The sequence below is a fragment of the Trachemys scripta genome, chromosome 1 (assembly GCF_013100865.1).
Source record: "Trachemys scripta elegans isolate TJP31775 chromosome 1, CAS_Tse_1.0, whole genome shotgun sequence".
Taxonomy (NCBI): Eukaryota; Metazoa; Chordata; order Testudines; family Emydidae; genus Trachemys; species Trachemys scripta.
This window is the reverse complement of record NC_048298.1, coordinates 166,471,947-166,484,192: the sequence shown is the minus strand read 5'-3', so window position 1 is coordinate 166,484,192 and position 12,246 is coordinate 166,471,947. Positions and strand designations below refer to the sequence as shown.

At 40.5% G+C, this 12,246-nt stretch overlaps 1 protein-coding gene across 3 annotated transcripts in view; it reads left to right on the top strand.

Moving 5' to 3' along the window:
* The window catches only part of CADM2 (cell adhesion molecule 2), a 1,010,468-nt gene extending 999,427 nt beyond the window's left edge, over positions 1–11,041 (top strand). For all 3 annotated transcript variants that reach the window (XM_034792284.1, XM_034792291.1, XM_034792276.1), the window contains 2 exons: positions 7,929–8,054; positions 9,629–11,041. In XM_034792284.1, the coding sequence (XP_034648175.1) occupies positions 7,929–8,054; positions 9,629–9,747 (245 nt within the window). In that variant the 3' untranslated portion in view covers positions 9,748–11,041. The remainder of the gene's footprint in view (positions 1–7,928; positions 8,055–9,628) is intronic.
* The last annotated feature ends 1,205 nt before the right edge of the window (positions 11,042–12,246 follow it).

Sequence of the window (12,246 nt, the reverse complement as noted above, 5' to 3'; positions counted from 1 at the left end):
GTGGGAAGAGGGAATGCCTTTCCCAGTGGTGGGCTCCACAGTAGGTTCTTCAGACAAGCTCTGAAGCTTTTCAAGCTCATCCTGAGTGAAAAGGGGAATACATGACTGTCACCCCTAAACATGCGCCCCTTTTTAGCAATTGCTTCTCACATTACTAATCTTTTGGGTTAGCTGACCCTCTCCCTCATCTAGCTCAGAGAAATTAACTATGCATGAATAAGGTTGTGCAAGGAGAAAATGAAATTAGCTGAATAACTAACATGCAACTTACATCAACTCATGAAAAACTACTTAGCAATTTGTGTGAATACCAATACTAGGGACCTACGGTATTTTTTAATAAATTGCACTCCTATAAGATTGGCCTCAGAACATAAAGTACACCTTTATTTATACACAGATCTGTGATATTGTTATGTCTCACCCTCATCTTGCTTCTTTATGAGTGATCCAGTTTTTCTCTCATGTAGGCATCTTATGTGTGGAGGTTGGGACCAATGACATGGGGTGCATGATGCCAATAAGGGGAGCATCCTCAAAAGCTGGACAGATGTGATTTTGTAGCATCAAGAATGATTATGTTGAACAGGCCTCATAAGGAGGAGGAATCAAAGAAATCCAGTGAATTCAGAATTTATTGTTTTAAGCAATTCGGTGTTAAGATTATTGTTTAATCCCATCAAAGTGTAAAGAAAAAAGATGAGAAGCTGGTCCTTAAAGGAACAAGATCGGCTCTGATTCAGAAGTCCTGAATTTGAATATCACAGCATATGACTCATGTTCAGCTGTTTTGTGTTAATTCATCAAAATCCTCTAGATATTTTAATAGGGGACAAACTACTCTGGAACTTTTGGGAGCATAATTTTGAATGTAATTATCTATTTGCAGTATCCACAAGAAATTACTGGATAATTCTAATTCCATATTCATCTCTTTGGGCATATATATTTCAACAGGACAATATCATTAATAATTTTAATGGAAAATCTGAAGATCCCCTGAACACTGTTAATTTTAGTTAGTTTTTTGGGGGGGGAGAGGGCGGCGACAAAGGCAGATTTTGGAGTATATCCTTAGCTCGCTACCCAGATTTACACACATCACATCCACTAATTTTAATGGAAGTTAAAAATATAAATCTTCACAATACATGGAGATGTGAATATGCCCCAGTGTTTCTGTGCAGTAGAAGCAGTTCCTGAAGCATTTTGGCTACAGTAGTAATTACATATAAGATAATGGATAGCCCCAAAGTGAATGCAAGGCTATAATTCACTCAAGGGAATCTGCTCATGTCATGAACTGCAAAAGGACAGTGCATTACCCTGTAAGTATAATATATAACTTTTAAAATGTTAAACAAGCATTCTTTCCTAATTTATAGAGGGCTTCTCAATTTGCAGCATTATTTTATGGATTGTTATCTGGGATCAGGGAAACTAGGCTCCCCCCAAAAGACATGTTTGTGGGCAACTTTCTTGTGTTATCAGAAGTTTTGTTATAATATTGGCGATACAGTATAAATGGTTAATGAAATGTATTGGTTATTGGGTACAGTTTACGAAGAACAGTACTCACAGGTTCTGAGATGTAGTCTTGCTTTGATGTGTCAATAATTATCATTCAGCATGTTAAAAATTAAACACCCAGAGAAAGGTAAAATAAATGGTTAAAATGACTCTCAAAACTCAGAAAAATCAGCATACAGAAACAGTAGAACCTCATTAATCCACAGTAATCCAAAGGAATCTAGGAACTTACAAGATGGTCAGTGGTCCATCTAGCCAAATACCCTGTCTTTAATGTGGCTACTACCAGTAATTTCCGAGGAAGGTGCAAGAAACTACAGACGTGGCAATGAAAGAATTACCTGCTTTTAGAGGAAGCATCTTCCTAACTCCTGGTGAAACTACAAGAAACTATACCCAGTTTAGCTTTTTACAGAAACACAGGAAAGCAGAGTTCTACTCTAAAACAACCCATCTTTTAGGCGAATAACTCTATTCAAGAGCAGAGAAACAATCCTGGTCTGCATGTAAGTCTCACGTTTATTCCATTATCATATAATACTGTCCGTCTGGAGTTCTTTGTGAAAGCATGAGAAGGTACGTAATCACAGTACTCAAAAGAACCCCAGTGGCAGAGCATATTATAGAATGTTAAAAATGCTTCTGTGGATCTCAGGTCATGCCTCATCTAGCAAAAGATTCTATTCAAAACGTAGAGGACACAACAGAAGTTGTACAAGATGGGGGGGACACTGTCTTCTGATTTTGTTGGTGCTATAACAAAGAAAAAGGAACTCCTGATGCATCTGAAATGGGACTATCTCACATTCAAGCAGCTGTGAAAAGAGGTGGATATGAGTGAAAAACAGAGCTTGGTTTCTGCAACCAAACCTCAGCAGAATATTTTATTCTAGTATCTGCTATGCTAACTCCACCACAATGACATAATAGAGCTCTGGTATTTGGACCTGTCCTTGTTAGTAGCAAAAGAAAGAAAAAACAGTTACCTACCTTTTCGAAACTTATTCTTTGAGATGTGTTGCTCATGTCCATTCCTACGTGTGCGGTCATTGGAGATTATGCCTTAGCGGTATCCGTAGGGTCGGCAGTGGCGCCCCCTTGAGTGCCGCGCTCATGCGTCAGTATATCAGGCACCACTGGCCCTACGCCCTCTCATTTCCATCTTGACGGCAACTCCAACAGAGGGGCAGAAGGGTAGGTAATGGAATGGACATGAGCAACACATCTTGAAGAACAACAATTATGAAAAGGTAGGTAATAGTTTTTTCTTCTTCAAGTGCTTGCTCATTTCAATTCTGTTCTAGGTGATTCACAAGCAGTGCCCATGGAGGTGGACTCGGAGTTCACAGTCTTGCAGCTTGCAGCAGTGCTTTGCTGAAGTCAGCATCGTCCCAGGCCTGCTGGGTAAGTACATAATGGGACGTAAACATGTGGACAGTTGACCAGGTAGCAGCTCTACAGACCTCTTGGACAGCACCTGAACCAAGAAGGCCACTGATGACGTTTGCTCTAGTTGAGTACGCCTTGACTATTTCTGGTGGAGGCACGTTTGCCAGATCATAGCAGTATGGGATGCAGGCTGTGATCCAGGACGAAATCCTTTGAGCAGACACTGGGCAACCTTTCATCCTGTCTGCCACCGCAACGAACAGCTGCGTTGACTTGTGAAATGGCTTTGTCCTGTCAATATAGAAGGCCAGTACCCTCCTGACATCCAAGGTGTTCAACCTGCGTTCCTCTTCGGATTTATGGGGTTTCGGGAAGAAGACTGGTAAGTATGGACGACATGAAACTGGGAAACTACCTTGGGCAGGAACACCAGGTGCGGCCGCAACTGGACCTTATCTTTGTAGACTACTGTACAGGGAGGTTCTGAAGTAAGCATTCTGATCTCAGATTCCCTGCAGACAGATATAACTGCAACCAGGAACGAAACCTTCCAGGAGAGAAGGAGAAGGGAGCAGGAAGCCAGAGGTTTGAAGGGAGGCCCCTGAGCCTCGAGAGCACGAGATTCAAATCCCAGGGAGGGACGGGGTCCTGAATGTGAGGGTAAAGATTCTCCAGACCTTTCAAGAACTGGGCCATCATGTCATGAGTGAAGACTGACCTGCCTTGGAAGGGAGGGTGGAAAGCCAAAATAGCGGCCAGGTGGACCCTGATCAATGACAGGACCAAGCCCTGAAGTTTGAGGTGCAGAAAGTAATCCAGGGTCACCTGCAGCAAGGCCTGCTCAGCCCAGACACATTGTTCCAAAGCCCAGCATGTAAACCTTTTCCACTTGGCCAGATAAGTTGCTCTGGTGGAGGGCTTTCTAATACCCAGCAAGACCTGTTAAATCTAGGCCAAGCAGTCCCGCTCGTCCGCATTCATACATGCAGTAGCCATGCTGACAAGTGCTGTGCCTCCAGAAGGGTGCAGAAGACTGCTGTGGTCCTGGGACATCAGGTCCGTCCAGAGAAGTAGCCACACCGGGGAGGCTACTGAAAGGTTTAGCAATGTGCCGAACCAATGTTGGCGAGACCACTCGGGGGTTATCAGGATAATCTTGTCCTTGTTCTGTTTGATCTTCATGAGGACTCTGTGGATCAACAGTACTGGCAGGAAGGTGTACATCAGGGCCCCAACCATGGGAGCATAAAAGCATCTGACAAGGAACCCCTGTCCATCCCTTAGAGTGAACAGAACATATGGCCATCAGATGGATGGTATGCCACACACAGAAGTCCCAAAGGCTGAGAGCTTCTTGGCAAAGGGCCGACGACCTGGCTCCACTCTGCCTGTTGTGTGGTGGTATCGTGGCAGTATTGTCTGTGAGGACCTGTACCATAGTGCGCTTCAGGTGGGGCAAAAAAGCCTGGCAGGCTAAACTGGTTTTAGCTCCCTGACATTGGTATGAAGGGCCAATTTGTCCTGCAGCCAGCAGCCTTGTGTGCTGAACTCACCCAGATGGGCTCCCCAGCCCAGGTCCGAAGCATCTGAGACTAGGGTCAGCAACGGGACTGGGGCCAGAGCCAGGAAGGGAACTCCCTCCAACACTGACCCAGGGTTCAATCACCACTCCAGGGATGACAGAATGTGATCCGGCACCCTGACTTCCCAGTGTAGGTCATGTCTGTTAGGGATGTAAACAGACACTAGCCATGCTTGCAGAGGCCGGAGCTGGACATGACTGACCATGAATGTGGCCCAAATGTCCATGTGGCCCAACAATCACAGGCAGGTGTGAGCCGTGGTGAGTGGGTGGTTCTTTACATGGGAGATCAGGTCCGGCATGGCCTGAAAACAAGCCTCCGTAAGGAAGGCTTCGACTCATGTGGAGTTGAGAACCACCCCGACGAACTCTATTATTTGGACTGCCTTAAGATGGATTTTTGCTCATTTATCAACAGACCCAGGTTGCAGCAGGTGGAAAGCACCAGATCCAGGCTTCTCTGTACTTGTTCCCAAGACCTGCCCTTGATGAGCCAGTCGTTGAGATACGGGAAGACCTGGACCCCTCGACATCTCAGGTAAGTGGCTACTGGCACCATACCTTTTGTGAAGATCCTTGGGGCCAATGAGAAGCCAAAGGGCTGCACCATGAATTGGAAATGGCGGCCACCCACTATGAAACGGAGGAAATGTCTGTGACCTTGAAAAATGGAAATAAGCTTCCTTCAAGTCAAGTCCAGTCTCCCTGATACAGGAAGGGGATGATGGAGGCCAGGGAGACCTTGAGAGACTTGTTGAGGCATTGCAGGTTCCAGAATGGGTTTGAGGCCCGCTTTGCTTTCGGGATTAGGAAATAATGGGAGTAGAATCCCTTTCTTGTCATGTCTCAAGGGACCTCCTCCACCTGTGACCAGGCCAAACAGTAGGGACGAAAACGGTTGAGGAAAGAGTGGGGTGCATCCTGGGAGGGGACATTGCTCTCGACTGCACCCTCAAAACCAGCGCTTCTGGCCCCCCAGGGTGCTTTGCCAGGCCACGCAGGTGAGCAGGAGGAGGAAGGGCGATGGCAGCTGAAACTAACATCCCTGTTGCTTCTCCTTGCAGACCCCGGACGAGGCTTCCAAGGTCTTGGCGGCACAGGCGGCCATAACTGCTTTCTTGCCGACTGTGGAGTATGCATGCCCAACGAGCGAAGGGTAGCCCGAGTGTTTTTTAACCCATGCAGCCTGACATCTGTCTGCTTTGAAAAAAGACCAATCCCATCAAATGGGAGGTCTTGGATCAAGGTCTGCATCTTTTGGGAGAGGCCGGCGGTCTGAAGCCAGGAGTGCCCCTCATAACCGCCTCTGATGTCACCAGCCTAGCCACCAAGTCAGCTGTGTCCCATGCTATTTGGAGGGAGCACTGAGCACTGATTCCCCCAAGCACTTGAGGGAGCTGCTATAGGGGTCACTTAAAGGAATAGACCTGTTACAGTCCACGCAGGGCTTAAACCCAGGAGACCAGGGCATGCCCTACCTAGGGTGAAGTCCCCGTTGGGACTCTAACTTCTAACTACAACTATAAACAAACTATTTACAAGGCCCTAAGGCTCGAAGGCAGAAGAGACGAAACCTCTAGACTAACCACCACAGGCGGTAAGAAGGAACTGAGAGGGTATAGGGCCGGTGGTGCTTGATATACCGATGCATGAGCGTGGCACTCAAGGGAGCGCCACTGCCAATCCTACAGATTCTGATAAGGCAAAAATCTCTGACAACTGCGCACTGGGCATGCACACACCTAGACTGGAATCGACATGAGCAAGCACTTGAAGAAGAATATCTTATTGCTGCAGAGAGCAATTATATGAATTTGAAGAAATTTGGATCCTGGTTCTTGATACATTTGGATAAAGAATGCTGAGATAGCTCAAATAATGCCAGACTTCCATTCCACCTCACCTCTTTGCTTTTTCCCTCCAGCTTCCTGCTCCCTTCCCCTTTTTTTGCCTATTTGTGTACGGCATTATTATTATTATCATTACTGTTATTTTTACCCTCACCCTAACATTTTATGTCTGTATAATTTGTCTGATTTGTATGATCTGGTCTTGAAGCTTTGACAAGCTGTAACTGTGTAATTGCATAATTTTATTGGCTACCTGTGAAATATGCAGAATTTGGTAACATATACAAGTTGTACATCTTTTATCTTTCTGTATTTGTGATTGTGTCCTTATGAAAATTAATAAAAATATCACAGAAAAGCCAAACAAGAGTGTTACACTTCCCATACATTGTCAGCAGCTTTTCCCAGTCAGATTTTACTGATTTGTCCTCTTTTCTGTGTTAATGGTATTTCCATCTTACGCCGTTGCAAGACAGCTATTTGCAAACTGTTTGTAGAATATAAACAACGCCTAAAAGGGAAATGTCCTTGAAGCAGTGTGTGCAGACTGATTACTATAGAGCGAGCAAGCTAATACACAACCCTCAATCTTGGGAGAATTACTATTAGTTTGAGACTGAGGCATTTTTCATTTAAAAAAAGAAGAGAAATCTTACAATGCTACTGTAGGATTGACTCTTTTTTTCCCCCTCTCTATGATATTTCAGATGAAGCAACACTTGAAGGTTACCAGTTCATTCTTCAAAAGCTCTGGGGAATTACTGACCCCTAAACAGTGTCATTTTCCATAATTGCTTCTTTGGAGCCTTCTGTAATGCACCAGGCTCACTAATAGATAAATGACCAGCATCAAAAGCTTAAATCTGACAATAATTCTAATGTTTTGTGCACAGTGAATTAAATGAAACTGCTAATGTATTGTTAAAATCTGTTAGAGTTTACTAAAGTCAGTGTTAATCGGATAACTGTAGTAAATTCACAAATCAACATTTGAGAGTGAACAAGGATCTTTAAGGATACATGATACATTTGTCTGACCAAATTCCTGCAGACTCAGCCATCTGCAGAAGAACTTGGAAAGCCTGCACTTTATCTCCTTTTTTATTTCTCGTGCAATCGGAAAGGAATGACAAGAAGAGACTATATACGGGATCCCCACTGAGACTCAGTCATATAAATTATGTATTATGCAGACAGTATTCTGCTGATGCTGTCTGATCCCCAATTCTCAATTCCTTGTTTTTGCTTCTATAAATAGCTATTGCAGATTTTCAGTTGTAATACAACTAGGACAAAACCAGAAACCTTTCCCATTTAATAACCTCTGCCAAGGAAGAATAAGGTAACATTTTTCATAACTGGGATGTCCTCAGGGCTTTAACAGTCTGGGAATACATACAATGTTATGCTGTTGATAAGATACTGGTAGTAAAAGAGGGGGAATAACCACCCTGAATATTAAAGAGGGAAATGCCCTATTTTCAGAATGATCAGTATAAACTTGCGGCTGTGCATTTTCATATCAATTCTTATCTGATCAGGACAACTTTTGTTTTTCTCCCTCCCCCCCCCCCCAGACCCAAACGCTTTGGCTGGACAGACTGGACCTGACCATGCTCTCATAGGAGGAATAGTGGCTGTAGTTGTCTTTGTCACATTATGTTCTATAATTCTGCTTGGACGATATCTGGCAAGACATAAAGGTAGGACAGATTTAATCAAAGTGCAATCACCTTTTGCAGCAATACTTCCTCATGATTACTTTCACCCTCAAACATTCTCGTGCCCTCTCTGCCCCCACCCTCCCCTTTGGAATTTAGCTGCCTGGGAAAGCTCAAGTTCAGAAGCAGCATCTGGTTTTCAGTGAGGTCCTGATTTTTTACCCAATTTTACAGTTGGATTCACTGAAGCAAAAGGATGTTGAGCAACCTGCCCAAGGTCATGTAGTGAGTCAGTGGCTAAGGGAGATTTAGAAGGACGAATGCTCCTAGATTCTAGCCCTTTGCTGTAAGCACTCAGTTACATGTCCTCACAATTTTAACTGTTATATTAATTCAGCAGAATATATATGGTTATTGAATGAGGCTTTAACTATCAGATAAAACTTTAAATACACATTCAATAAGTTGCATTAAAAACAAGGGGTAAAATCCTTGTCCCACTGAAATCAGCATACGTTTTGCTATTGCCTCGAGTGTAGCCAGGATTTCACTCCAGGAGCAAAATTCTGAAGTCCTGACTCAATTTTTACACTACGCTTACTGAGGGAAAAACTCCCATTAAAGTCAATGGAGAGAAGGGTCTAAGTAAAACAGAGGACAAATTTTAGAATTTGACCCAGGTGATTGTTAAAAAAAGAAAAACATTTTTGAAGGCTTAATGTCTGAATGGCTTGCAGTGTATTTGTTAACCTTAGTTTACCTTCCTCCCCAAAAAGTATTACTATTATGAAATCTAATTCTACATAGGGTAGTCATTCAGTTAGTAAATAGAAACTGAGAAATATTTTTTTTTAAATTTCAGTAGAACTGTGTGAAAAATTACAAATTTCTAATTACTCTGGTGAAAATGTGGCACCTTTGCTCTACTTCCTGGCTGAAAACAAATGGTCCCAAGCCAATGTAAATATCACTTTTCACAAAGTGAAAATTGTCTGTTGCATACAGCTCTATTAATATCCTGCTCTTATACTATTTAGCAAAGCAATGTCAGTGGCAATGTGAAGTGACTGGGTTAACTTAATACAGCTATTTCAGTTTTGCACTTCTAGAGAATCTTAATTATCCTAGTCTGTGGAATTAAAGAGCAGATAAAAAATGGCCTACATCAATGTGAGAGTACAAAACTAATTAGAAGCCATTTTTCAAAAACATGTGTTTAATGAAATCTAAGCCATTCAAAGTAAATTTTCTTACCCATCTAGATATACCATATAATACACAGTGATATCATTTAAACTATTGTATGTTAAAATATTTGTATGCTTCATGCCACTGGAGATAGAAAAAATATGGTTTTGAACGTGCTGTACCCTTTTTTTTTTGCCATAGATATGTGCAAATATATGTGCATATGGGACAAGTGTTATGAATCATAATTACTTCTTGCCCAAATTAGAATATTATGTGTACCAGTATAGTTAGTGCTAAAATAGTGCATCGAGTTCTGTTCTGCATCACTCTATTCATTAAACCAGTTAGATCTTTGTTACAGATCTACTGTACATACAACGATCTAAAGTAAAATAACTATTTTTTTATTGTACTGATTCCCATAGGAACATATTTAACAAATGAAGCTAAAGGAGCTGAAGATGCACCTGATGCTGACACAGCCATTATCAATGCAGAAGGCAGCCAAGTCAATGCAGAGGAGAAAAAGGAGTATTTCATTTAGATGCAGACCTAGATTCTCTGAGTTTTACTTATCAGGCTGACTGCTGGAGAAAACTGGCTATCATCTTTCAGAATTCATTTCTATCATCTTCTGCAAACTTTATTAACTTACATACTGCTATAAATAGCCAGTTTATGCCAACAATCAGTTGTTGACAGCATCATTCTTTCTTTACAGTACCATCCACAATGCAGGACATTTCTTATTGCCTAAAATTCATATCCATTGCTCTCTTAACATACAGTGCTTGAATATACAGCCTTAACAATGTTAATCTTCATCTTAAATCATGCTATTGAGTTTTCTACATTTTTAAATGTTATATAGCTTTCTTCTTTTCCAGTTTTCTTTTACCATGGTCCCTATCAGTATGTCACTGGATGATTTTCATAACAAATACTATTCGATAAGGACATAATGTACTTACATAAAACATTAAATCTAAGATTAGAGGTTTACAAAGAATGTTTTATACATGTCTTTAATTCAAAGGCAACCTGTTTTTGAAACATATGCCCTAGGAACCACAAACTGAACACATTATAGTATAGTTTCTTGTATGCTTGGATTTGGTGGAAAAGGAGTATCAATACATTGTTAAAAATGGTACCTTGATACTAATTCCATGCTTGGGTGGTAATTACATCACACTGTATTATCTATACAGATTATGCAGAGTTAGATAATGGTAGCTTCATTCTAAAACAAATTTATTCAGCCCTTTTACTGCTTTTTGGGATCACAAGTTAGATATGTTTCTGTAATTTCGGTTTTAATAATTTATTTGCTTCATATGAACTCACCTGCCTATTCAGATTTGTAGTGTTCATGGGGCACAATTGCAAAGCATTTTCCTATCTGTATATAGTGCATATAATAAATCCAATTAAACATTATTTGATACATATTTAACTTTTTTGGCTATAGCTAAGTCAGTCACAAGTAAGCATTTTCTAATGTCCATTATATCCCTTTAAATATGACTTAAATCAATATTCTGAATAGATAACATGTATTAGTATTTTTTGTCTGTATGTCCTAGCACTGTTCAGCAGCAAACTTTTCTAGTTCTTGTTAATTTTTCTTTGTTATACAATGGAAGCACAATGTTATATGGAAAGGTAGTTTTAAGCTAACAACCAGTGCACAGCCTCAGGTTTTGAATTACAACCACATTTGATTAATATCCTTAAAAAATACTGTTATGTTGCTAAATTCTCAATTTTTAATTCGGCAGTTCCACAGCTGCTTATCTATGTTGGGTTGCCAAAAAAAAAAAAAAAAAAAAAAAAAACACAACACAAGAAAAAAAAGAAAAAAAGAGTTAAATGATATATGTTTTGTGTATACGGTAAATGGACTAATTCTTTATATTAAATTCCTGTCTATGCATTTTGTGGGGTACAAACTTATGTCACAGTGAATGATAGAGAATTTCTACCAATGCTTTTAGCTCTATGGTGAAAGTCTCTCTTAAAGTCTCATGTTCTTAAATATGACAACAAAACACTATAAGCCCAATGGCTTATTTCCTCTTCCACTGAAATAAAAATGGTGCCAGATCAACTCTTGGTAGTGATTCCATGCTGGAGAATGAAAATCTGTATCGTTTGGAGTTCATCTCCCTCTCCCAAGTGTTGCACCTTTGAAAAATAATATTTCTATACGGTTGCGATACTTGTGAAGTCTAAAAGCATGATGGCTTATTGTAAAGGATTATCTCTTGGGATTTATTTTTTGTGGGGGCGGGGGAGGGAGAATCTGAATACATCATCATGTATTAAGATAAAATGGAAGACAAAGGTGCTGTGTCAGATTATTTATCAGAAGAGTATAAGCCTGTTAAGGAGAATATTATAGTATTACTTTTTGTTTTGTTTTCTTTCTTTCTTTTTGTTGAAACATTTATCTTGTTAATTTCTAAGAAAAAGAGGGCGATGTTGATCAAGCAGCACTTTTTCAAAATATACAGAACATAAATAATATGATGTGGTTGAGTGTTAACATAATAAATCATATACAGTATGACATTTTAAAGAAATAAGTCTGCATTGATGTGATTGCATGCTTGTTTTTTACAGATCACTCCATACCATCTGTGGAAAAATGCAATAATATGTTAATATAGTATGGTAGTTTGAGAGAACCAGGTAGGTGCTACTAGACACATTGAAACTAGTATAGGTTTTCAAGATATTCATGTCTTTCAAAGCATACACTTTTAAAAGTTTGGCAAAGGAAATCATTTAGTTTAGTACCAGAACAGAAAGGTTCTTGTCACAACAGTAAGTTGCATTAACAGCATTACAATACTGTATATCTCAGTCTGATTAAGGACTTAGGGCTTGAGCCAACAAATCACTTAAGCATGTGAGAAGTTCCATCTAATCCAATGGAACTACTCATATGCTTAAAAAGTAAGTTTTTTGTTTTGTTTTTTTTGCTGGATCAGGGCCTTATTTACTGAAGTGGAACTGTTCATCAATGCTGCTTTTACAT